Source organism: Hippoglossus stenolepis, chromosome 22 (assembly GCF_022539355.2).
Source record: "Hippoglossus stenolepis isolate QCI-W04-F060 chromosome 22, HSTE1.2, whole genome shotgun sequence".
In the NCBI taxonomy this organism is placed as follows: domain Eukaryota; kingdom Metazoa; phylum Chordata; class Actinopteri; order Pleuronectiformes; family Pleuronectidae; genus Hippoglossus; species Hippoglossus stenolepis.
The window spans coordinates 455,281-482,882 of record NC_061504.1 but is presented as its reverse complement, the minus strand read 5'-3'; the positions used below and the strand labels follow the sequence as shown (position 1 = coordinate 482,882).

The following is a 27,602-nucleotide window of genomic DNA, read 5'->3' as shown; positions in this document are numbered from 1 at the left end:
TACATGTTTATACTACAGGGCTCCAGACTAACTTTTTTTACATTGGTTTCACTGGTGTGCCTAACTTTTTCATTTAGGTGCACCCAAAATGTTTTACTGTGCCGTTTGGCACTGCAATAATACACCTATTATACAATTTCTTGACAGTTCCCATATACATTGGTAATGTATTAACCTGGGCTGGGTTCAATTGGACTTGATTTGCTCGAATATCATTTCAGTTCAGGATATTTCAATGTACAATACAAATTTTGCCTAGATATTAAATAAATTCTCACAGAACTAAAGCAGTAAACTGAACAAAAAAACCTCTAACTACGCTGTAGCCTACGCGTCGCGTAGACGTGTACCCTCCGCAGAGCTCTACACCGTACCCTGGCGCGCACCTCCCCAAAACGTAACTATGCGTCGCTCGATGCAGACCGCAAGAGCTGTGATCGCTTGGACTCGCCGACATTTTTGACTTGAGTTGAAGGAAAGAACAAGGACGACGTCTTTCTTTTCTTTGTTGCAGTTCTTTAAGAAAAAGTAATTGCTCTTCAACATCTATCAGCTCCAAACTCTAACACAATCCACTTAGTAACACTTGCCATTGTCCAGAGAATTTGTAAATAAGCGGACCAGAAACCGGAAGATACTCAACCAGCATTTCATCGGTGTAATTGCAGCCGACTCACACATTCCTACGCACAACTATAAATGCTCAGCCTTATGCCTAGGCTACGTGCGCAGAATCATGAATGGCCTTTAGGCTGATCTTGTGGCTTGGATACCAGAAGCACAGTCAATTTCAGGATTCATTAACACACAGCAATAATATCACCACAATCGTCCTTTGGTTTCAGTCTATGTTATGTCTCCTCTCTGTCTCTTTCCCTCCAGTTTTTAATCTTGAAAATGGAAAGGCCGGCTATTGCTCAGAGCATCACCTTTGGAAAGTATGAAAAGACTCATGTCTGCAACCTGAAGAAGTTTAAAGTCTTTGGTGGGATGAGTGAAGAGAACATGACAGAACTTTTGTCCAGGTGAGATGTTGCTGCTTATGAAAGAATAATCCAAACTTTTTTTTTTTTTTCAATATCTTGGCCAGAAGTGACTGAATTTGCCATAACTTTCATGTGATGTAGCAATGCAGTATTTTTGTCATCTTTTGAGGGGAATTGGGATTGTTTGGAGTAAATTGGGGTGATGCTCAGCCTAGGGGTAAGCTCTAATGCATTTAAGACAATTAAGGAGGAAACGAACTGTCTAAAGCAATAAAGTATCAGCATGAAATTGTATTATTAATGTCTGGGTTCACTTTTGTATGACCTGGTCTCAAAGCATTGATTCTAAATCCACCAGATTGATATTGTTGCTAATACTGACCCTATATGCATTTTTCTGCTACGGCTAGTTCAGTGGCATTAGCTTTGCCACTGGTCACCTTTGATCTGCAGAGATTTGTATCCCCAAAATTGCAGACCATTGCCTGAAAAAGTTCAAAGATAACTTTGGGAATTGTTTTTTTCACACCACCATTTCTTGTCCCATAATCTTTTTGGGTTGCTTTGTTCCCCTGTGCGTAGCAGGGTAACCAAGTCGACAGAAAGTTTCAAACGCTCAACATCGTGTTAACTCAATATTATGATGGCATCACATTGTCTGCGTCGTCTGTGTATGGCACCTCTTTTTCATCCGAAAATATATTTATTTTCTTCCAGTTTTACATCTGTTTAGTGTTATAAACGACATCTACTTGCTGTGAATTTCTGAACATTTTCCTTCTGTATATTCCCATGGGCTCAGTCTGACATTTTCTGGACATTTTAAAAGGGGGCTGGCAGGAAATTTCAAAAAATTGTGTGGAGCAACTGACTCAGACATTTATATTCTCAATTACAGCCCCTCCAGAAAATCGTAGGAAACTGTTTGAACTGTAGTGCATGTCTGAAAGCCGCTTTAATTTCTCACATAAATGAGTAAAATGCAACTTTTAATTGTTTACGGGAAATGGTTGATTATGAATTGCAGCTCAGACTGGATGACAGCATTGCATGTGAATATATATATATATATATATATATATATATATATATATATATATATATATATCCACAAAATGATACTTGGCAATCGTTGTACTGTCTCACAGCCAAGGTTAAGTTACAACTCTGGACAAATTCAAGATGGAAAACAATGGCTTGACACTCTATTGATTAGATAGTGTAGAACATGTGATGCATTCGGTTTATGTTAGAACATGCTGCTCCTTTCTGGGTGCTGCGCCAACCACGTCAAGCCAAATGGAGCATGCCCCTACATCTCCTCCAGCTCTACATACATTTACTAAGTTAAATAAGTCTGTTGTCTTTAGTGTGTGTGTGTGTGTGTGTGTGTGTGTGTGTGTGTGTGTGTGTGTGTGTGTGTGTGTGTGTGTGTGTGTGTGTGTGTGTGTGTGTGTGTGTGTGTGTGTGTGTGTGTGTGTGTGTGTGTGTGTGTGTGTAAAAGAGTGAGTGTGATGGTTAGATAATTTAAAACATCTTGAACTTGGAATATGACAAGGCAGAATTAAATTGTAGGTATCTGAAACTGGAATTATAGTCACAATTTAATTGCAGATGTCTGTAATAAATGTAAAAAGAGCATTGTACAAGAAGTGCTGGAAAGAATATGAATTTATGAAGAATATATGAATATGAACCCATTAAGACCTAAGGCACTGAATATAAACACAATCTATAGCATGAGTTTGAAAACAACCCCCGAAAACCTGAGGGTTTTCTGAAGAGCTAACAGGATTGCCAACGTTTATTAAAACTTAAAAATTCTGAGACTGAAATTAGAGCTTTAACAATTGTCAAACCCAGACCAAAACAGCAGTTCAAACGTCGACAGTGTAGTGTTGTGGTTCCAGAAGACAGGTGCAGCCTGTTGAGCTCTCATAAAGTTAAACCCGCTGCTGAACGGCTGAGTGTTGCATGTCATTGTTCACACTGGCAGCGTGTCTGCTGCAATTCCTCCAGCAGAGCTGCTACTGCCATAGAGAAAATGCTGCACATAGATGCACTGTATGAATGTGTCCGGTAGTATCAATGCATAGCTGCAGTTACTGCTGAGCATCGTTGATGTCATCACGTGCCCCCTGGGCGAGAGCCTAGAGGCTCCAAAGCCATCTCCAAAGCCATGAAGTACATAACCCTTCAATGTCCGAAGCGACTTGCCACAGAAACTAAAAGTTAGCATTTCTCACAACCTTGTGTAAAGATAGCTAACAGTAGCTACAGTTCAATACAACATGCCCTAACTGACGATGCAAAACAAAAGTCAACTCTAAAGATGGCTAATGTACAGTTTACTCACCCTTGAATAACACAAAATGCAAGGACCCCATTAAATTTAACAAGTGTTAAATAAATACAACATCAATCTAACCACAGCTAGCAAACATTCACTCCAGTTACCGTGATTTCACACACAAACAGATCTTGAAGAAAGCTTTTACTCTCAGACTGGAGGTCACTTGCCTCAAGAAGAAGTGTTTGAGCCCAGGATTCAGTGTAGTTTCTGTTTTCCCCACAGAACAGTGATGCTAGGCATGGAGAAATGGCGCTAACTGCGAGCGTCAACCGTTGACACACTCTCCTTCAATCTGACTTTCGTTTTTCTGTCTGGCTGTATGTTCGTCCGTTGTCTGTGACTCTTCTCTCGACCTGCTCTTTGTTGTGTACTCTGAAGGAACTGGAAACAGTTGAAGCACTCGCCAGGTGCATTAGAACAAATTTCCACATATCTACAACAGTTTTTCACAGGCTGTATGGTAGGTCAACAAATATAGGATTATTATTATATATATATTATTATTATGAATTATAATGTACACACATTTTAATACATTTCTTCGGAACGGTATTTATTTTTAGAAGCTACACGATGAGCATGTTGTGTTTTGTGGTCATCCTTGATATTTCTTTTTAAAGTGTCCTTTATTTGTTCTATACCATTTTAAAGGTCCAGGTTGTAAGATTTAGGTGAAAGGGATCTATTGACAGAAATTTAATATAAACTAATCCTAGTGATGTTTTCACGAGTGTGTTTCATCTAAATTATACAAATTGTTGTTTTATTTACCCTAGAATGGGCCCTTTATATTGAAATACTTTATATTAACATCAGCGGGGGTCCTCTCTATGGAGTCCGTCATGTTTCTTGTAGTAGCCTCGACTGGACAAACTAAACACCTTTTGAGTTTTTATGAAAACTGAAGGATACCACAGGTTCTCTTTCATGTTTGGAAGGGGAGGATGAGGTGAGGGGTATTCAGCTGCCACATGCAACTTCACCACTTTATGTCACTAAATTCTACACACTGCAACTTTAAGACAGTATATTTTAACATAGGCTATGTTTTACCTTGAACTCAGCATTATTTAACAAATATATACTATGTTTTCAGTAATAATTACATGCTTTTGAAGTAGAGATAAAATACATAATGTAGGAATAAGATTGGATTATATTCACATGAAGTGTTAGTATTATCTCATATAAATAAAACCCCCACTAAACTTAATTTTTTTATTTCTTTTATTTAGACAAATGTCAACTTAGAAGTCCCTTAACTGTAACTCCAAGTGGAGTTATTATTAACTCTGATACTACCCATTCTTCTGTAATTAGTTAATTAGCCTTGTATTTTTGCAACTACAAATAGTATGAAAATCTTTTATTGTGTTTTGTGCATAAATTGCCTACTAGAGAAAAAATGTCAGCCTATATGCCTAATTTTGATGTGGGATTAAAACTATTTCTTCCATAGTTTATGAGCCTTATACTTTTCCACTTATTGATTTTTGCATTGCTGGCTAGCTGGCCTGCCCACACTGCTAAAAAGTCCTAGAAGAAACTTCATTACAATCAGCTGACAAATGGATTGTGGGTAATTGCCACAGTTGGGCCATTCCCCAAAATGTACCAGCATGCTGGTGTCATTTCAATCTAAAAAAATTCAATTTGTGAAACCACATCTTCTTTTTCTTTCCTTCTTCCTTTGCCAGTGGCCTTAAGAATGACTACAACAAGGAAACATTCACCTTAAAGTACAAGATTGATGAGCAGATGTTTCCCTGCAGATTTGTCAAAATAGGTGAGAGCTGATTCAGTTTGTATCAGTGTGTGTGCTTTGTGTTACATGGGAAAATCTGTCTTTTTACAGTGCTCTTTTGTTACTGTATTCTCTTTCTGTGTCTCAGTTCCTCTGATGTCCTGGGGTCCTAGTTTTAATTTTAGCATCTGGTACATTGAGCTGCATGGTGTTGAAGATCCTGATGTGGTGCAACCCTGTCTTAACTGGTATAGCAAGGTAAGCACCTCATGGTTACTTGGAGTTATAAAATGCAGGGTTGAAATGATTGATCGAATAACTCAATGACAAAAAATCATTGATTCAAATTCTAAATACATATAACAATCATATTGCTGGAAAGAGCAGTTGAAGACGCTGTGAAGATAATCTTAAACAAAATTATATTCATCAAGGTTGGAATCATAGTTTTCCCTGGTTGCCATGGATTTTATACTTATACGGGCTGTTTTGTCTATTTACCCGTGTGCTTCTGTTCCATTTGTCTGTAAATGGCCTGTATTTATATAGCGCTGTACAATACAGTTTTTTGATATTCACACACACATTAATAAAGTGCAGCCCTTTTTTATGAGGGACAATTTGGGGTTCAGTATCTTACGCTTTGGCATGCAGATGGGGAAGACTGGGATCGAGCCACCGACTTTCTGTTAGAGGACGACTGCTCTACCCCCTTATCCTTAGCCACCCTGTTTCTCGGCCTCTTACATTACAACACTTGACTCACCAAGTTAATGCTGAGATATTGGAATTCGCTAACATCCCTAAAAAAAGAAGTGTTGAAGTACATGTTGTGATAAAGGTTTGTCTGATTTGTGATTAAGGACAATTATTTTATCAGTCTCACCATGGGGAAATGTCATTTCAATATCTAGCCTTGAATGGGACTTTTCAAGCACATGTGCCTGACAGTAGAAGTTTGTGTTTGTGGACTAATTTGAGCAGGTATCCATTTCCTCTCCATTGTGCTCTTGCAGTACAGAGAACAGGAAGCCATTCGCCTTTGCCTCAAGCACTTCAGGCAGCATAACTACACAGAGGCCTTTGAGTCGCTCCAGAAAAAAACTCGGATAGCACTAGAGCACCCCATGCTCACTCACTTACATGACCGGCTGGTGCTACAAGGAGACTTTGATGCCTGTGAGGAACTCATTGACAAAGCTGTGAGAGGTACTGTACTTGGCCTGATGAAATGCCATTAAAACATTTAGGGTTACTGTAGAGTTTAAGGTTGCCTTTAGAATTTAATTAGGTAATTGCTGCTTTGTCAGGTTTCTGCTCAATAAAATTGTGTTTTTTAAAACTATATTTCATCTTTTCTCCTTGCTAGATGGTTTATTTAATCAGTATATCAGCCAGCAGGAGTACAAGCCGAGGTGGAGTCAGATCATTCCGAAATGCAACAAAGGGACAAGTGTCCCAGAAATCAACCGAGATGACATCAGCGGTGAGATCCACTATTCAAGTGGGAAGTCTTCCCAATCTATCAATCCAATATGCCAGTTTAGTTTTATTTGTGCCTCCCTCCTGCCCTTCACTACTCCTACTAAACTATTGTTACATACATCCCAAATGATCCTTTGTCAATTTTTACTCAACACCTCCAATGCTCATACACCATCCTCCTCCTTCCTCTTATTGTAGGTGACGGCGATGACAACAGACCAGGAATGAGGGGAGGACATCAAATGGTCATTGACGTTCAGACTGGTGAGACCCTTGCAGTTAGTGTTTTGACTCAGCTGTTCAACTTATGCTATGACTCATATCTCTTATCACTCCATCTTGAGATGGAGTGAAGGTGTGCATCAGTGAGACTACTCCTGTGTGGGTTTTTGTTCATCTTCATCACAGAGTAAAGCATGTGGGTTAACTTGACGGGGCAGGCACTGGGCTCTCTGGAACGCTGAAAAAATGATTTAATAACACCAAATACTCTGTGGTGTGTGTCTAGCCGGGCATTGCGCACCATGGCTCAGTCAGTGGAGCCTGTGCACTCCGCAGTGCTCTCTGTCCAGCGGGGCTGTGTGCACTCTGGCTCGGCTAGTGGAGCCCGTGCATTTCGCCTGGCTCTCTGACCGGACATGTCTGCAATAGACTATGTTCGCTGGTGTCGCTAACCTCACGTTTCCTAAAACTGAGTCACCAATGAGTTTGCTTCTCAACGGGTGTGTCGTTGAGTGGAGATAATCTGCTCGAAACTTGAACTGGTATTTCTCTAATTGTGGACTGAGCAGTCTGCCCCCTCCGGACAGTCACAAATTCAGTCACTGCCAAATTGCACAGCTGACAGGTGCAGGAATAAAATACTGTGATGGCAAAATACTTAAGCATAGCTAGCTGCTGGCAGCGTTCTCCAAAACGGAATGGACATGCCCTGTGGAACTGCAGTTCATCCACATGTTGAGCACTTGTTGTTTCCTTGCAGAGACCGTGTACCTGTTTGGGGGCTGGGATGGCACACAAGACCTGGCTGACTTCTGGGCTTACAGTGTTCAAGAGAACCAGTGGGCTTGCATCTCCAGAGACACTGAGAAAGAGGTGGGAAGAATGCTTAGAAAGCATGTTGGTAATACACAGCTAGTTATTGAGAAATGACACTACTACATATCAAATATTTTTCATACTTCTATGTTAAATTTAAAAGTTGTAATATTGGTGTATTAAAAGGATTGTTCACCGATAAATACAAATTCATTCATCATCTACTCACCACTATGCCGATGGAGGGGTGGGTGAAGTGTTCGAGTCCACAAAACACTTCTGGAGCTTCAGGGGTAAACTTTGTTGGAGCCGAATCCGATACAATTGAAGTAACCAGCTACATTTACTTCAGATGTAATAAAACAACAGCAAAAACATAACATGCCTCCACACTGCTCGTGTGGGGTCATCCAAGTGTCCGCAAGCCCCGACATTCATATTCGACTCGATACAAGGTCATTTACACTGTGTTTTAAGCCTAAAAGACAACAGGAAGTGGCTAAGCTAGCGGACGTAGCCACATTATGTTGTATGCTAGGGTCCTTGAACGAATCTCGTAGGAAGATATCTGAGGACATTTAGTCTTAAAACATGGTGTAAATGAAGCCGTTTTGAGTTTGGCTGCAACAAAGTTTACCCCTGAAATTCCAAAAGTGTTTTGTGGACTCAAACACTTCACCCATCCCTCCATCGGCATTGTGGTGGGTAGATAATGAGTCCTGATATATTCACTCTGCTCCAGAGATTCTATATTTTTATGGTTGCCTTAAGCTTAGAAAACTAGGTGACTAAGTCTTAGCCGCAATTTTCTTTACTGGTAGAGTGAAGCTGGATTTAATTTCATTTAAGGACAATTCAGGAACAAGTTTGTTTTTCTGTATTTTTTGTTTTCAGGATTGGAGGTAAAGATTTTTAGGTTGATTTATAGTCTTCATAAGTGCCTGAACTTGTAATTAGCATCAACACACAATACACAACTGTTTTTAATTGAGAGTGAGAAAGATTGGAAAAACTAAGCATGTTCTGTCTCCTGTTGATCAATCAGAATGGGCCAAGTGCCCGTTCCTGCCACAAGATGTGCGTTGACTCTCAGCGGCGTCAAATCTACACACTAGGCCGATACCTGGACTCCAGCGTCAGGAACAGCAAGTCTCTGAAGAGCGACTTTTACTGCTATGACATTGACGCAAACACCTGGACACTTCTCAGCGAGGACACGTCTGCTGACGGAGGGCCAAAGTTGGTGTTTGACCACCAGGTAGATTCAATCTGTGACACGTTTTTCTGCCGACTATTTAACAGAGGTTTGTTATGTCTGTCTGAATGGGCGGCCATCTTTCAAGGCCATCAGTCTTTGCACAGTCTTATTGGTATTGACAAAGTCAAAATCTTTGTCAATACCATAGTTAATTTGACAGAATAAAATGACTACTTAACATTTAAATAATCTTTATTGGGTTTTGGTTTATTAATAATGTATTTGTTTAAAATAAACTAGAATGCCACTCCTACCTTTGTCAGGGCTAATGCCCTGTCTCGCTATGTCAAAGACAGTGAAATTCCCAGATCCACTACAAATGAATGTGTTCTTCCTTCGGACAAAAACTCACACCTCCACAAAATGTCAAGGAAATATTCACTGAACACAAATATTTTTCACCAACATCAGAGCTTTCACAAGGATTTGGAATAGCTGGACATTGGTAAATATTAGTCAGTCCCCGGAGAGCCTTAATATGGGGGATTCACATTCTAATGCTACTACTTCATCATATACAATTATCTTAATAATTGTATATTTTAATGAGTTTACCTAGCACAGGGATTATTAGTGTGGGAATGTGACCCTTCCCTGAAAGAACATAAAACGAACCCCCCACTCACAACATTTTTTATTACTATTGTAACTCGTACTCTACTGTTGTTGCTAGACTGTTCAGCTCAAACATTTAGCAATTGTCATATCACAAATGCAACATAATTAATTTTAATCATCTTCTCTAAACATTTTAAATTTTTCTTCAAGTTTTGTAAAAAGCTTTATCTTATAAACAATTTTAAACATCTTTTTGAAAAAAAATTGTAATCCTTATTTGTAACGAGATTACTAAGAGTTACACCTTCACCTTTCTTTTTAAAACATCTTTTACAAACTTTTGAAATAGCTTTATCTTATAAACACATTTTTGAAACATTTTAAACATCTTTTAAACAGTTTTAACAATTTAAACATCTTAGAACTTAAAATGTGAGCTATTCCTGCTTATTATTTAATAGAGGTATGGACATTTCTTAATCCTAAAATGCATCGCAATGTGGAGAGCAACTCCGGACAACTCTGCAGACAGAACATAATCGATTTTGTTCATTTTGTAGTGGTGTCCTTTCACTGATACGCCACTGCTTCAAGATTAGGCCAGACGCACATAAAAGGTCTGGTTGCCCTTTACCGTGCTGGAGTATCCTGTCTAAGTACCCCCCCTTTGTCTGACTGATTTGTATGAATCGATAAAAAATTGTTGAATTGAAAAAAGATGCCGTGTGCAGTAATATAGACAATTGAGGATACATTGAGATACATTGTATTGTTGACAGGTGTATCGTAACCAACTTATCAATTATATTATTATAAAAAAATCAATGCTGCGCTCAATAATATCATTGATGGCATAACATTAATTGGAGTTATTTCTCACGAAGTTGCCAAAGTTCTTGGTTTTTGTGGGTACTGTAGGGTTTCTCACAATTTTGTACAGTCTCAACCTTACTATGTAAAGTGCCTTGAGATAATGTTTGTTTTAATTTGGTGCCATTAATTCACACCTACTATTCAATCCTACTAACTTATTATTTAACTTATCCTTCACAGTCTAACTACACTAAAACAAATCATATAGACAAAAGCTAAACTAAAATAATACTCTATAGGGCAATTTAACTTGATTTAAATTTAAACATATCAAAGTCAATGCTCTGCCAATTCTGCCAATTTTAACACCCCTACTTCAGTGGCAACTTTGATTTTGCATCTGTGATGTGCGCAAGCTGTTTATTCGGGGGCACTGTACGTAGACAAAAATAAGATCATCCTCTATCTGCAGCGTTGACCAGCACTTGCTTTTTGTTGTGGTCAATGCAGAAATTCGGCTGCTGTGACTAGGGTTGGGTATCATTCCCATTTGAACCAGTGCTGGTACCGGTACCTGGAATTCTGTATCGGTACCCAACGGTACTTTTTTCCTGGTACTTTACTCTCTCTGCATAACAAAAAAATATCGAACCAGGGTTTTTTCTGCGTAGAAAATTGCAAGGTTACTGCCACCTCCCGACAAAATTCTAATACAGTGGAAACTGCTTATAGTGATCACATGCGTCCCAGGCCAAATTCATCATAAGCGGTTAGTTACTATAAAATAATTGTGTAGCTTCTGTATGATAGTCCCAGAACTTGAGGGAAAGGTAGCAGTGCACACACACACACACAAAGCTGCTCACCTCTCTCTCTGTCTCTTTCTCTCACAGACTCAGCTGATGTCACTGACCCGCTATAGTTAAAACGTGGATTTGTCTGAAATGACCCCACAATATCAACAATGATCACCACATAATGATCGATATTTTTCTTTAATGAGTCAAATCTTTTTTCATAGCGGCGTATTCACTGCGTATTCAGACATAAAAATTATGTAAACTGAGCGTAGATGATCAGCAGTAAATAGTTAATCCATCATTGTATGAGGGCAAGACAAAAAGAAATGCAATGTTTTTTCTGAGGTTCCTCCGCTTACGTTCAGTTTCTGTATGCCCTTTTCGTCCTTTTTGGACACATTGCTGTTCTTTCTACTCTTCAGATGTGCATGGATTCAGAGAAACACATGATCTACACATTCGGTGGTCGGATTCTGACATGTAATGGCAGTGTGGAGGACAGCCGGACATCAGAACCTCAGTTCAGTGGCCTGTATGCCTACCATTGCCAGGCAGGAACATGGAACCTCCTGCGGGAAGACTCGTGTAACGCTGGGCCAGAAGATATCCAGTCCCGCATCGGACATTGCATGCTCTTCCACACTGTGAGTCCAGATTTTGTGCCTGGTTACATGTTTTGGCTATATTTTTACTCCTGTCTGATGAATTTAATATGACAGTAAGCTTGAAACTCTATTCTTTCCACAGAGAAACCGCTGTCTGTATGTGTTCGGAGGTCAGAGGTCAAAGACTTACCTCAATGATTTCTTTAGCTACGATGTGGACGGAGACCATGTAGAGATCATATCTGATGGCACCAAGAAGGACTCTGGCATGGGTAAGATGTCAAACCTTCCAAAGTGGCATGCTTGTGGGGTTTCCTTTTTGTTGTTTTTTGAAGTAATGGTTATGTTAATCTCATATTGGTCTTTTATAAAACACCCACAATGGGAGATTGTGTTACAGGAGCAAATTCACTTTCAAGAAAAAAAAGTAACACTGAAGTTTATTTTTTTGTAAAAGCAGCTGGTTAAACTATTACTTTCAGCCATTTGCAAGTAATCAAATAACCTTTTTTCTTTCCTCTGCTGAAGTTTTTTTGGGGGTTGAATAAAAATGAATGTCACACTACTTACTTGCGTCCTATTCTCACAAACACGATATCTCAAGAACTCTTTGAGGGAATTGTTTCACATTTGGCACAAACATTCACTTGGACTCAAGTATTAGCTGATTTCATTTCGGTAGCCAAAGGTCAAGGTCACAGTGGCCTTGTCCTTACAGCTGTATTGTAAAGCGCTTTGAGTGGTCATCAGGTCTAAAAAAGTGCTATATAAATACAGACCATTTACCATTCCTTGCGCTCCTGAACCTTTCAGTTTCTGACCAACACACACCCTCTCTCTGTCGCTCTCTCTCTCTCTTCCTATTAACCATTAGAAATGTAGCCGAGAGTTTAATTCACCTATACTGAGAGGTAGTAGTATAATAAGGACATGAAGAATGTGATCTTGAACTAGGGCCATATGCCTGTTTACTTTTTCACAACTAATCAAAACTTCGCTACCAAAACAGAACAACATTTACATCGGTGTAATCGGTGACCCTTCACAATAAAATTCCCATACAGATACACTGCTTATGATGACAGGAAACACAAATTCACTGACCAACCTTTCACAATAAGGCAACTAAATAAAATACACTGCCACTTTTTAATGTTTCTAATCACAAAACACAGATGGAGGTTGATTTCTTCTTCGCTGAATGTTAAGTATTCATGTGGGCAGAGCATGCCAGAGCACCAAGTAATTCCCAGTCTGGCTAAAGAGATCTGTTTAGCTGTTGCAGGCAGCGCACAGATGTTAAAGTTAGCTCACGAGTGCTGCTGGCTTGCTTTTATGGACCCTAACATTACCTTGGTATGTCTGGTAGGTAGCCTGCTGGTAGGTTTGCCCACCGTGGGAAATCAGAACTGTTTTGTGTGTATAGGATAAGTGAGCATTTTAATTTTGTGTGACACAATAGTCACGTGATTGAGAACAAGTTTTGTGTTCAAGTCAATTAAGCTTTATTGGCAGACATGACAATAACGTTGTAGAACAAACTAATAAACAAACAGACTAATAATAATAGTAACAAAAACAATGGTAATAACAGTGATATTAAAGGGACAGTTCACCCAAAAAGTAAAATTCACTATCTACTAACCACCATGCAAATGGAGGGGTGGGTGTAGTGTTTGAGTCCACAAAACCCTTTTGGAGTTTCAGGGGTAAACAGCTTTGCAGCCAAATACAATTGCAATAAATGGCGACCAGTTCTTCAAACAGTTGCGATGGAGAAGGCAGGGTGTGATACACAGATTGTAAGAGGAAGGAAATCCAGAAAGGCTCCAGTCTCCACAGCTCTGCCCATTTGATCTTGCGTTTGGGCAGATCCCATTCCATGTGCCATGGGATCCTTGTTCAACTGCCCTTGCCTTCTGCCTCTCCTCCTCACGGGCACGTACTTCTGCCTGGATCATGTCTCACCTGTTCCACATTGCTGGAAGTGTGGAAAACTGAATCCGGCCCAAAACAAGGGTTACCTAATAAGCAAGGGTCACCTTGTTTTGGGCACCCTTAGCTCCAGAGCACTTACTGCCTGGTCAACGGCTGCGTTGGCTCTACTTACGCACAGCCAGAAGCAACGCCCTTAACCATTAACATAAATATGAATTCAGGAGGTTTTTATAAAGATCAGTTCTCCGTTGAAAGGCGCTGAGTAATCTGTGGGGGGGTGGCTGGTCCGCCCCCACCGCTGCTAAAAAGGAAATCCTAGGGGAAACACTGTGTGTAAAGACATATGTATATACGTATATGTATTAGGGCTGCACGATATATCGAACATATATATCGATTTATCCATGGTCAAATTCATCACTATGTGCGGTTGATTATATAAAGAATTGTGTAGCTTATTTATGATAGTCCCGGAACTTAAGGGAAAAGTAAAGTGCAAGGTTAACATACACACACACACAACCGACTTTGCTGCTCTCTCTCTCTGAGTCAGCTGACGTCTGAGTCTCTACAGCTTAAATATGGATTGGTTTGACATGACTTCACAATCATCACATGATTAATACTTTTCTGTCCAGCTCACTCACTCACTCACTCACTCACTCTATCTCACGGACACATGTGAAAACCTAAGACTGGGTAAAAACAACAGAATCTGTCAACCTAGACAATGTATGGAGAGATGGCGGCGGGTTTGGCTTGACACAGTTGGCACAGCGCAAATGATAGAGACACAGAGAGGAGCAGTGAATTATTGACAGAGCCGGTAAAAACTGTAAAAAAATATGTTTTCACGGTCCAAACATGTATGAAAAGACCCGAAATTAACACTGTCAGCAGACTTAGTTGAGCTGTATGTATATATCTATATAGATATAGATATCTATATAGATATATATAGATATATACATACAGCTATATAGATATAGATATATATATCTATATCTCTATATATCATTGGGTTTCTGCTGTCTGAGGTATTCACTTCAGCTCGTCACTTGGGCCATCTTCTTGATGTAGTGGCTTTGACGCTCACTTGTCCTCTGCCTCCCTCCGTTCACTCAGTTTACAGCCTCAGGGTGCTGGACTTGGGTGAAACCCTCCATGCACAGTGAGGAGCTTCCTTGTCTTGATATCAGTGGCCTCTATCTCCTCCTTTAGCCAGGTTATTATACTAGCTGGGTATCTGATGACTAGCAGGGGATATGTGTAGATGGCTCGGACCTTGTTCTTTTCAGGACTTGCCTTACTCTGTGTAGGAATTTGGCTGTGGCTGACTTCCTTGCAGCCTCTTCATGGTTTCCATAGGCCTGTGGGATCCCAAGGTATTTATAGCTGTCCTAAAGATCTGTTATGTTGCCTTCTGGTAGTTCTGATTATCTTGCTTCTCTTCGATACCATCCGACGCACTTATCTTGTCCGAATGACATTCCGATGTCATGGTGTGGATCTGTGAGTCGATTTCTTGCTTATTCCTGGCATACAACTTGATGGCATACAGCTTGATGTCATCCAGGTAGAGGAGGTAGCTGATCTTTGACACACCTCCGGTCACACCGGCAGCTCTCTGACACACAGAGGCACATCCAGAATGTTTTAATTACTCAAAACTCCAAAACTCTTTAAAATTGTATTCTGCCGAGTCATGATTCAAGTTCATGATATCCACAACACCATGCTGACTACTTCAAACTTCATTTAAGGTATCTTGAATTTAGGGGAATAGAAGACATCTTGAATCAGAATTAAATTAAAGATATCTGCAACTGGAAATATCATCATGGTTAAGTTGTTGATGTCTGTAATACATATAGAAAGCATTGTACAAGAAGATGAAGTTGCTTTTCAAATAAACTGCTGGAAAGGGTAATATGTAGATTTGTGTTTTCTTTATCTGATAAATAATCTATATCTAAATATTTTTTCTTTGTAAATGGTTTTTTTTGGGTAGTTTATCTTATTTAAAAATTTGATTCATTTGATTGATTCATAATGGAATTTATTCAGATTTTTCCCCTTGCTATTCTAATAGAAACTATTGTCATTTCCCATCACAGCTCAATCTCCCATATCCTTTTTTTTTTTGCAAAGTGCCAATGACAGGCTTTACCCAGAGAGCCACCATCGACCCCGACCTCAATGAGATCCATGTTCTCTCGGGCCTCAGTAAAGACAAGGACAAACGTGAGGAGAATGTTCGCAACTCCTTCTGGATCTATGACATCGCCCGCAACAACTGGTAGGAGACAGAATGAAAAATAATTGCAGGGGAGAGAAACAGTTCTGTAACTATCATAAGTACAGTCAGACTGGTTGTTATAATTGAAATAATGATACTCATAGATGTAATGATTTCATTAATGATCGCAGTACCAGTTAAGAGTAGAAGTAGTAGTAATCGTTGAGTAGTATCAGAGAGAGAGTGCACAAACTATGGGAGAGAAAAAAAACAAACCTGGTTACAATTCATGTAATGTCCTAAAAATTCAAGGGGGCCAGTGGTGTGCGTAATATGGCTGCTGTACTAATTATTTCCGAGTTTCCATGCTGAAGTTTCCTTGGGTAGGATACTTAACCCCCAAACTGCCCCTAATGGCTCTTCTGTCAGTGTGTCAATGATGTGATAGAAAAGGCATTGTGTATTGAAGCACTTTATGACTGTGAAAATTACTTTTACAGTTTAGCTTTGAGTAAAGTAGTCAGTAAGACTAGAAAATTGGCATATATATGTAGTCTATTTACCATTGGATTAATTGAGAATTGGTGTTTATACATAAACCAGAACAGGTTTTCTTTTGAAGCTGAAAAGAAGTGCTAACTTTTCACATTTCGTGTGTCATTCCTCCTCAGGTCATGTGTGTATAAGAACGATCAGGCAGTGAAAGAAAACCAGAGCAAGGCTCTGCAGGAGGAGGAGCCGTGCCCACGCTTTGCACATCAGCTTGTATATGATGAGATGCACAAGGTAACACTCAGCTCATTTGCACTTTTATATACTGCTCTCCACATTGATTCACCAAGGCTTGAAGGCGGCGGCGGGCCACCACTGAAAATTGAATGTCGCGGAAACCCTGCTCATAACACACTTTTGAAGACGAGCCTCAGTTCAGCTTTCTAAGATAAAAAAATAGCAATCAATATGGGTTGGTCAGTGTTGGTATTGTGGGAGTGGCCACAAACAAATTAGCTTACGGGTGCTGAAAGGTGTAATATTCGTTGTAAAACTGTAACAGATCAGCTCAGTCAGCGATCCTTCAATGTGGCCCAGGGACAAATTTGTGTTCACACACGTAAAAAATATGGCCACCCCTTAATGTTGTCATATCTCAAGAGACATTGCATATACATTTGGATTTACAGTTGTGATCAGATCAATCAGGACAGATGTTAATATCAGGTCTGAGCAGGATCTTAAATACAAAAAATCGCATCATGACACAAGTACTACTCCATAGGTTATGTAAACAACCTGAATTTAGGCCAAATGCTAATTGTTGGATCTAATTTTTTATTTTTGTGTTTGTGATTAGTCTTCACTTTGTTGTTGTTGGTTTGTAAGTTAAAAGACTGATGAATAGAATATCGGTTTAGTGTATATTTTCTGCGTATTTCCAGGTGCATTACCTGTTTGGTGGAAACCCTGGGAAGTCCTGTTCTCCTAAAATGCGATTGGACGACTTCTGGTCCCTCAAACTGTGTCGGCCTTCTAAGGAGTATCTGCTCCGTCACTGCAGATACCTCATCAGGAAATACAGGTCTGCTGCTTTTCTAACTTGAGGACCCACTAACAACACACCACTGCTTCATTTGTCTTACATCTGATATTCTGTTATCAACATTAATACTGTACTATCAAACAGATGGGATATTGTCTAGGGCTGTAATGATTCTCAAACCAAGGCCAAAATCGAGGTCCAAGTGTCCAAAGTTTTTTTTATTCCAGAAGGCAAAACTACGACACACGTCTCCCTGCCCAACCCCACACGCTGCCACAGCTGCAGGTGCAGCCTGTTGAGCTCACATTACGTTACACCCGAGACACACTGCCTGCAGATGTGCTGTAGAACGGCTGCGTGTCGCTATGTTTTTACATAGTTTGTGTGTGTGTGTGTGTGTGTGTGTGTGTGTGTGTGTGTGTGTGTGTGTGTGTGTGTGTGTGTGTGTGTGTGTGTGTGTGTGTGTGTGTGTGTGTGTGTGTGTGTGTGTGTGTGTGTGTGTGTGATCGTGATCGTGAGTGGAAGGTGCACGCCTAATACAGTACTGGTATTTGTGTACCTAGCACTACTTTTAGCAAGTAAATACAATTTTATTTTTATAGCGCCAAATTATAATATACATTATCTCATGGCACTATACATAGAAGGTCAAGACCTTAAAAATTGTAGAGAAAAAAAGAGAGAGGAGAGAGAGACCAGGAACACTTGTGCAGCATCAGGTTTCAGCTCTGACTATAGTTATAATGAAAACCATTAGAGTGTAAAGATAATATTAATTACAGCAGCAACAATTACCAATAGCAACATAACTAAGGGATGGTTCAGTACTCACCTGATCCAGCCCTAACTATAGGCTTTATCAAAAATAAGCATTTTAAGTTTAACCTTAAATGTAGAGATGGTGTCTGCCTTTACCAAACCCAGAGGGAGAGCTGGTTCCACAGGAGAGGAGCCTGGTAGCTGAAGCCTCTACCTCCCTTTCCACTCTTACAGCTTCTAGGAACCACAAGAGAGCCTGTATTTTGGGAGCGAAGTGATCTATTTGGATAATATTGTGTTATGAGCTGACATATGAAGGGGCTTGATTGTTACGGTGTATGTGAAGAGCAGGATCTTGAATTCTATTCAGAATTTTACAGGGAGCCAATGCAGAGAAGCCAAGAGTAGTAATATGATAATATAATATAATAATGGAGTAGTATGATCCCTCCTTCTAGTTCCTGTCAGCACTCGAGCTGCAGTATTTTGGACCAACTGGAGGCTTTTCACAGACTTACTGTGACATCCTGAAAATAAAGAATTACATTAATCCAGTCTAGAGGTGCAAATGCACCTCTAGACTTGTCAACTTGTCAAATACATTGACAAGTTTCTCAGCATCCTTCTGAGACAGGATGTTCCTAATTTTCATAATATTGCGCAGGTGGAAGAAAGCTTTCTTTTTTGTATGTGGGTCAAATGACATGTCCTGGTCAAACATAACTCCAAGGTTCCTCACAGTGGAGCTGGGGGCCAAACTTATACCATCAAAGGTGACTCTCTGGTCAGACAGTGTTTCTCTGAGATGTTTAGGGCCAATTACAATGACCTCAGTTTTGTCTGAATTTACAAGTAAGAAGTTCTGGGTCATCCAGGCCTTGATGTTGTTGAGACACTCCTGAAGTTGAACTAAGTGATTAGAATCATCAGGCTTCATAGACATGTACAGCTGGGTGTCGTCTGCTTAACAATGGAAGTGTACGTGGTACTTTCTGATGATATTGCCTAAAGGGAGCATATATAATGTGAAGAGTATCGGTCCAAGGACAGAACCTTGTGGAACTCCATGACTCCATGACTAGTGTGTGCATGGAGGAGTCATTGTTAACATTAACAAATTTTAATTTATCTGATAAATATGATTTAAACCAGTCTAGTGCTGTTCCTTTCATCCCTACATGTTGTTCCAGTCTCTGTAACAGAATCTTATGATCTATGGTGTCAAATGCTGCTAGCCGGTTAACAAAGACATATTAATCTGATTTAATGTTGTAAATAAGCACTATAGAATAGATTGTGCAAAGTATAGATCCGTTGCTGATGATCCAGGGGTCAAAGCACCTGCAGGTGGAGTCATGCAAACTCAGCTGGGAGAGCTTGTCCTGAAGCAGAGAAGGAATTCCTTACCACAGAAGTCGGGGACGACCGGTCGGTAGTCATTAAGTCCTGTGGTCTTAATGACACCATTCGTCTCCCTTGGTTTTTTTAATTGGAGCAGGCTGGTACATGACATGTCTCCAGTGAAGTGTTACAGGGTTCCAGCAGCTCCTCAAAAAAGTCTTAAATTAAAATCAATGAAATTAAGGTCTTAAATTGGTCATAATTGCCTGCAAAGTATTACATTTGCAGGTGGTGCATTTAAGGCTGGTGGGGAAATTGTCACACACAGTGTCCTACCATAAAAGGAATTGGTCCTGAAACTTGAAAAACCAAGAGAATCAAAAAGCCCCTGAGCTACCTGAGGAATAAATCGTATGCAGGGAATAAGTCCATTGTCCAGGCAGGCCTCACCCTTTGTGTGATATATTTTTGCAAACAAAAGGCAATGGTGTCTGCTGTCTCTCTTGCCCTGGTCAAAAAACAAAACAGGAACCCTTCCCACTGCCTGGCTGCCTATGCGTGCCTCACCATATATACAATATCAACTGGTGCCCAGTACCTTCAAAACAAAAGTACCAAAACCAACAAAAAATTGCTTAAACATTATACATGAAACATGTATGACTATACATTAAACATAATGACTCTTGTTTTTTATTATTAATATTCTAAAGACATAATCTAACTAGTTATATTATATATTAAACACTAAAGAAAACTAAATAGCTCGGACAGTTACCCTTACTCAACATTATTATTCTGATATCTTATTAAGCTTATTAATAGGTTATATACATTTTCTTCTATCAAAGAATTTCTTTTTGACATTTTGAAACAGTCTTAATGTACATTTATTGAGATCTTAAAAAGCATTAAATTTGTCTTCAAAATGGTGTGAACAGTGCTTCAAGGTGGATGGGGAAACCGGGTCGGGTCCGGCTGCTTTGCGGGGGTTCTGTGTCCGGAAGAGCCTGTTGACACTGTGGTAGAGGGGGAAGGGGGCAAGGCTGTGGGCAGGTGTTGAGAGTCAGAGACCATGCTGAGCTGGCATTGGTGATGCTCATGTACGGGGGCTGATGGGAGTGTCGTGGGGGATGGTGTCAGGTCTGTACCATTGGCTTTCAAAACAACAGTAAAACTCATTCAGTTATTTGGCCAGGCACAGATTAATAATGGAGTGAGGGACTGAAGGTTTGTAGTTTGTGATCCGTTTAAGCCCCCTCCAGAGCTTAGAAGTAGAGTCTTAAAGTTGCAGTGTGTAGAATTTAGTGACATTGAGTGGTGAAGTTTCATGTTGCAGCTGAACACCCCTCACCTCACCCTCCCCTTCCAAACATGACAGAGAACCTGTGATAACCTTCAGTTTTCATAAAAACTCAAACGGTGTTTAGTTTGTCCAGTCGAGGCTACTACAAGAAACATGGCGGTCTCCATAGAGAGGACCCCCGCTGATGTTAATATAAAGTATTTCAATATAAAGGGCCCATTCTAGGGTAAATAAAACAACAATTTGTATAATTTAGATGAAACACACTCGTGAAAACATCATTAGGATTAGTTTATATTAAATTTCTGTCAACAGATCCCTTTCACCTAAATCTTACAAGCTGGACCTTTTTAAGCAGAGAATTGGTGTTGGAGTTCTCTCTACTGTGTACCATCGTTACGCATCTAAATGCCTTTTCCTTCTCCAACCTTAACCATCTGAGTGCGGCTTTGAACCAGGGTTTGTCATTTTTTTTAACTCACCCTGGTAAGTGATGGAATACAGCAGTCCCCACAGAAGCTGATGTATGAATTGACAGCCTTTCGGTATTCATTCAGACTTTTGGACCTGAACTCATCCCTCACAACAGGTTTTGAGAGCTTTAATTTCTGCCTGTATGAGGTAATCAGGTGGACCATGACGTGGTCAGAGTGTCCCAGTGCAGCGCGGGGGGTGGCGTGATAGGCTTCGCTGACTGTTGTGTAACAGTGATCCAAAGTGTTCTCCTCTCTGGTCGGTCATTTAATAAATTGTGTTTGTGGAGTTTGTGGCTGAGATATCATGGTCAAAATCACAAAGGACAGTAACTAAGGAGTCCGGGTATGTCCGCTCCACACACGGTATCTGGTTGTTGAGCGTGCACTGTGTGTCCTGCTCGTTGGCCTGCGGTGGAATGTTAACACAGACCAGAATGAATGAGCCGAACTCACGGGGGTAGTAAAAGGGTTTACAGTTCATGAAAAAGGTTTCTAGAACAGGAGAGCAGTGCTGCTGAATCACTGTCACATTGTTGCACCAGCTGCTATTTGTATAAAAACAGATTCCCCCACCTTTCGTTTTGCCGGAGAGATCTGTGTCCCGGTCCTCTCTGAACAGCTGGGAGCCGTTCAGCTGCAGCGCAGAACCAGTGTTGATCCACACAGCCATGTCTCCGTGAAACACAAGACAAAAGATGAAGATGAAGTATCTGTTTCTAGCCACCAGTAGCTGAAGTTCTTCCAGTTTGTTGCTCAGTGAACGCACGTTGGAGAGAAATATTCCTGGAAGAGGTACTTTGTCCGCATCTACAGAGAAGCACAAGCACTCCAGCATGTCTCCCCCTCTTCCTCCTGCGTTTCACTGAGTGAGCAAAGGTGAGCACACCTTTGACAAGAATGTCCTCTAATACCACGGATGGACAGGGTGTGGCTGTGGGGTAGAGTGGTTGTCCTCTAACCAGAAGGTCGGCGGTTCAATCCTCGGTCTTCCCCATCTGCATGCCGTAGTGTCCTTGGGCAAGATACTGAAAATGGCCCCTCATAGATGTTGAATGCACTAATTGTAAGTCGCATGGATAAAAAAGGGTCTGCCATATGACATGGAATGTAACATAAAAAAGATGGAAATCTGGGGTTGCTGCTCTTCTCTGGTGAAAGAGCTCCGGGTATCAGCAGAAAACGAGCTAACACGCAAAACGAGAAATGTAATTGTTTCAGTTTCAGCCCTAGGTAACACTGGAAGCAAATAAAAATGTATTAAGATATAATTATTTCTTTAAAAAAAATAAACATTTCATGCCAAGAAAGGCCTTCAACTTCACTATGAAATTGCATTACTTCTGACCTTTGTGCATGTGTTTGCCTTGGGTATGTTGCCATCTATTGGCTAGTTGCTGTAACTGTTGCCCAACTGCCTGCTCTGTATGTTTATCATCGGTGTGTTTTGATTTGTCAGGTTTGAGGAGAAAGCCCAGTCAGAGCCACTAACTGCACTGAAATATCTTCAAAATGATCTGTCGCTCACTGTGGACCACACAGACCCTGATGAGACCAAAGAGGTATGGAAATATCTCAAGCTTTTAATTTTGTATGAACCGTGGGTGTCTTTACAATTCCTTTTCAGTCCGGCTTTAGTTTTCATTGTGGATGTACTTTTTAAACAAAAGAGCTAAATGAAAGGATCAAGAAATACAGATAGAGGCGGAGTTGTAAGCTGTGTATCAGAGCAATCACTGCAGCAGGAGTCTCATCTGTTCAGGCTGTTTTTTTTATTCAGCATTGTTGAAGGTTGAAGTGACTCAGATTGTGTTGTTCTTCAGTTTCAGCTCCTGCCCTCAGCTCTCTTCAAATCTGGCTCTGACTTCATCCCTCTGGGTAAAAACCCTGCCTATGTTCATATTCAATGATATGTTCTGTATGTCCAAATAGGGGCCAGAATTAGATCCAATTAACTTTGTTATGTGCATGTTTTACTTAAAAGTACTTTAAATTTCCAACTCTAAATAAGTAAAGGTATACTGTACCCTAGTTTGGGATAGACTTTGAGTGGGCGATAATACTAGAACATTATATTTATACAGTCCCTTTACCATCTATTTTGTAAAGATTTTGTGCTATATAAATAACATTGAATTGTTTCAGTTCCAGCCCTATGTTACAATGGCTGGAAGTGACTAACAAATAATTACAAAATACTAGAAATTTAAAAAAAAGTCAAACGTGTTCAAAGCTAAAAGAATGTGGCCAGATAAGCTCCAAATGTAGTCTGAGTGATAGGATCTCAAGACCCATTGAGGATGCATTCACACATGTACACTGTCCCCTTGTGTACGCTGTCCACTTGTTATCAGATCACTCAGGACAGATGTTAATACCAGGTCGTAGTGGTGGTGGTGGTGGTAGACCCCATTACCATTATGGTCTGTATTTATATATCGTTTTTCGAGTCTTGATGACCACTTAAAGCGCTTTACAGTACAGGGTTTTTTTTGCCAACTGCGTTCCACATACATACAGACACAGTGGTATTAGTAGGTAGATAAAGCGGTTGACTCTGGTTGAAATTAACAGTTGTTTTCCTTTTTTCCATCAGGTTTCTCAGACGTGGACCAGACATACGCTCAGCGGACTCAGCTCTTTGATATGCTTGTCAACTTTTTCCCGGATAGTATGACCCCACCCAAGGGCAACCTGGTAGACCTGATCACCCTCTAACCCCTCCTGCCTCTGACACGCCCCTCCGTACCCCATCTCATCACCCACTGGACAGACTGAACACCACCCATGCACCTGATGGGACAGAGGAAACACAGACCTGTTATTTTTCTATTCCTGAACTTTGCTTGTGGGAGTAAACTTGATGTGGATCATCCCCACCTCTAACACACTGACCTGCTGCTGTCAGGCTGCATTAATGATGGTGATGGTTATAAACAAACATACACATTATATATAAGCAGACTTCCACGATAGCTTGAAGTGTGTTTTTCCCAGTTTCACTTGAATATTTCTTCCATTTTTTTCCACGTACCCAAAGCCCATCATAACCAAACATAGCCAAAACTGTTTTTGTCTGACTTGGTTTTTTGTTCCCAGAAAAGTTTTGACCAAAAAGGGTATTTCCACTCATTTGTTTTTAGTCGTGTTTCTTTGAATGTTCCTCCTGAAATGGATAATTCACAGAAAAATGGAAACTCACTCATTATCTACTCACCACTATGCCGATGGAGGGCTGGGTGAAGTTTTGAGTCCACAAAACACTTTTGGAGTTTCAGGGGTAAACAGCATTGCAGCCAAATCCAATACAATTGAAGTAAATGGTGACCACTTCTTCAAATAGAAAACAACATAAAATGCCTCCATCCTGCTCCTGTGGTGTCATCCAAATCTCCGGTAGCCCCGACATCCACATTTGAATCGAAAGGGCATCATTTAAACTATGTTTTTGGCCTAAATGTCCTTTGATATTCTCCTCTGGAGCCGCATTCGCACAAACACACTGCACCCAAGCTCTCGCCCAAGGGTGCCTACTGTAGCATCGCTAGTTCAGGTAGCATTGGTACTTCAGGTAGCGAACATTTTGACACCACAGAACAGTATGGAGGCATTTTCTGTTTTTTTTTCTGTTTTTTACATTTGAAGACGTCAGTCGACAGTTACTTAAATTGTATTGGATTTGGCTGCAACGCAGTTTATCCCTGAAACTCCAAAAGTGTTTTGTGGACTCAAACACCTTTAGATTACAAGTCAATTTTTATTTTTCGGTGAACTATACCTGTAGGCTTTGTGCTAAATCATAAGATGATTTATGTTCAGGCCAGTTGTAAAGTCAAGAAGCCAGTTAAATTCAAATTCATGGGTGTTTAATTTATTTTAAGACAGGACAGAAATCATTTAATAGGAAATAATTTAATTTAATCTAACTTAATGTCAGCTTTCATTTTCATGATTTGGTTAGCTTAGTTTTCTGTAACACATGCCCCCATTTATAACAGAGACTGACGAGGTGCAACAAAGTATTGTTTGAACAAAATTGGACTGGTTCTAAGAGATAAAGTTTAATATATATCTAAATATACATTTATATTGGTTTTGGGGTGTTTTCCATGTAAAATGTCTGTCCTCAGTCATTCATGGACAGAAGCTCAACTATTAGACGTCTAATGTTGTACAAAATATGTAAATATACATGTAAGATTATTTTCAAAGATTCTTGGATTGAACAGATCCTATGCTGGTTCATGCTCTTCCTTGTCCCTCTTAATCATAAACTGCGTCCGCATACAGTTTACCTTCAGGTTCTATATGTAATACTTATAATTACTCATCGGGAAGACTTTCAAATAACTGGTGTGAGTTTTGATGAAATACTGGTAATAGGGCGAGAAGGTGTTTTAGGTCTGTTTGGTGTGTTGACATGTTTGTTCTGTATGATAAAGATGTTGGTATTATTTGTCTCTCCACCGGCGACAGGCAGTGACCAGTGAACATGATATCTCAAGAACAACTTGAGGGTGTATTTTCTTCAAGTGTGGTACAAAAATATTCACTTGGACTCGAGGATGAACCGATTAGATTTTGCTAGTCAAAGGTCCAGGTCTCGGTGGCCTCACTAAAACACATTTGTGGTTTGGAACGCAACATCTCAGGAACACCTTGAGGGAATTTCTTCAAATTTGGTACAAATGTTCTCTTGTAGTCAAGGATGAATGATTATCTTTTAGTGGTCAAAGGTCACGGTGATCTCATGACTTGTGAATGTGATATATCAAGAACACCCATAGGCAAATTCATAACATTTTGCTCAAACATTCACTGTGACTCAAGGATGAGTCAAAAAACTTTTTTGCCTTGTGAATGCGTTATCTGAAGAATACCTTGAGAGAATCCTTTTAAATTTAGAACAAAAGTTCACTTAGACTCTCAAATTAATTGATAAGACATTGGTCCCCAAAGATCAAGGTCACAGTGGCCTCTTAAACATGATATCACAAATCTCTTGAGGGAATTTCTTCAAATTTCAAACATTTATCACCTGGAATCAAAAATTAACTAATTACATGCCAGTGGGCAAAAGTCACGATTACTTATGAGTCTGGAAAAAGAAAAGTATGTAGACTGAAACTACTCTGGGTGATGGAGCCATACAACCACAATGTGGAAATTCTAGGTGTTTTTTTTTTCTTCTTCAAATCCATGCTGTCTAAAAAATGTAATGTTCATTGAAGTAGAGAGCATGACTAAGTACAACCAGCCTAACTCATCTGCTGGCTGATAAACTCAAAATCACCCATCATGTTTTCTGTGCATACACAGAAGCATGCTTTAGCTCACACTCAATATATTTGACATCTGAAAGGAGGTATTGTCTACTTTACTAAAACTCTGCTGGGCTCCCGTTCCTCAGTTTCAACAGACAGCTGTCTCACACTTGTCCAATGGAAATAAATCAAGTATCATGGTGTAATTTTTAGAAATAATAAATAGACTGCAGAAAACCATGTTGGCTCAGTGATTTCTGCATAAAGGGACGAAGAGCAAACAAACATGATCTACTAACATGGAGTCTGCTCAGTCCTTTTGACACAAGAAAGACTGAGCAGGCAGCCTGTTCTGTGTGCTGAAGGAATAAACTAAAACCAGCAAGTCTGCTAACAGCCGATCATACAGTCAGCCAGAAACTGAATACCTGAGTCCCTTTTTCACCTTTTTTTTAAATGTGGCAGTTAGTGCCTCTCTCCAGAGAGGCTTGGCTAAACAGCTTGGAGCTAGCATTATTCATGTAACCAACAAAATAATTAAAAACAAGCAGGTCTGAAGTGAAACCATATAAACCTTATATTTCATATTATCTAAAACAGATATAAAAAATTTGATACATGAACAACTTGTGTTTTTAATTTCATTACTTGACATTTTGTTGTAAGTGGCTATGGTACTAGTGGGATAATAGCTTGTATGTTCTATACAACTGTGAGGCAAAGAACTGTGAGATGCTGCTAAAGTCTTCTATCGGGAGGATGATGGTCACATTCAGCTATAGAGATGAGCCCTGATTTGTTAAAGGGCAGTAGTGTTTAGTTTAAGCAGAGTAAACTGTTGATCTGTTATCAAATCATACTTGGACTTTAATGTTAACTGCAGTTTCGGGTTTGTAGTCAGTCTCGGTCAGACATACAGATTTTTTATGTTATGGGGGTTATGTTTTCATCAGTGTTTGTTTGTCTGATAGTTGGTGGCGTTACCTAAAGTATACCACATGGATTACCAAAATACTTGTTGGAAGGATGCGAAATAGGTTAGAGAAGAACACATACAATGTTGCTCTGGATCAGGGGACAGAACCAGGATTCTTACTCACTTTCT

General features: G+C 40.0%; 1 protein-coding gene across 2 annotated transcripts in view; it reads left to right on the top strand.

Moving 5' to 3' along the window:
• mkln1 (muskelin 1, intracellular mediator containing kelch motifs) overlaps window positions 1-27,120 on the top strand; it is a 35,504-nt gene extending 8,384 nt beyond the window's left edge. The window contains exons 3-18 of one of the 2 annotated variants that reach the window (XM_035147393.2): window positions 883-1,025; window positions 5,037-5,125; window positions 5,232-5,341; window positions 6,100-6,292; window positions 6,453-6,569; window positions 6,767-6,832; window positions 7,551-7,663; window positions 8,652-8,864; window positions 11,458-11,679; window positions 11,783-11,912; window positions 15,730-15,877; window positions 16,489-16,603; window positions 17,254-17,393; window positions 22,693-22,795; window positions 23,057-23,111; window positions 23,830-27,120. In XM_035147393.2, the coding sequence (XP_035003284.1) occupies window positions 883-1,025; window positions 5,037-5,125; window positions 5,232-5,341; window positions 6,100-6,292; window positions 6,453-6,569; window positions 6,767-6,832; window positions 7,551-7,663; window positions 8,652-8,864; window positions 11,458-11,679; window positions 11,783-11,912; window positions 15,730-15,877; window positions 16,489-16,603; window positions 17,254-17,393; window positions 22,693-22,795; window positions 23,057-23,111; window positions 23,830-23,951 (2,079 nt within the window). In that variant the 3' untranslated portion in view covers window positions 23,952-27,120. The remainder of the gene's footprint in view (window positions 1-882; window positions 1,026-5,036; window positions 5,126-5,231; window positions 5,342-6,099; window positions 6,293-6,452; window positions 6,570-6,766; window positions 6,833-7,550; window positions 7,664-8,651; window positions 8,865-11,457; window positions 11,680-11,782; window positions 11,913-15,729; window positions 15,878-16,488; window positions 16,604-17,253; window positions 17,394-22,692; window positions 22,796-23,056; window positions 23,112-23,829) is intronic. The other variant, XM_035147394.2, reaches the window with a different exon arrangement.
• The last annotated feature ends 482 nt before the right edge of the window (window positions 27,121-27,602 follow it).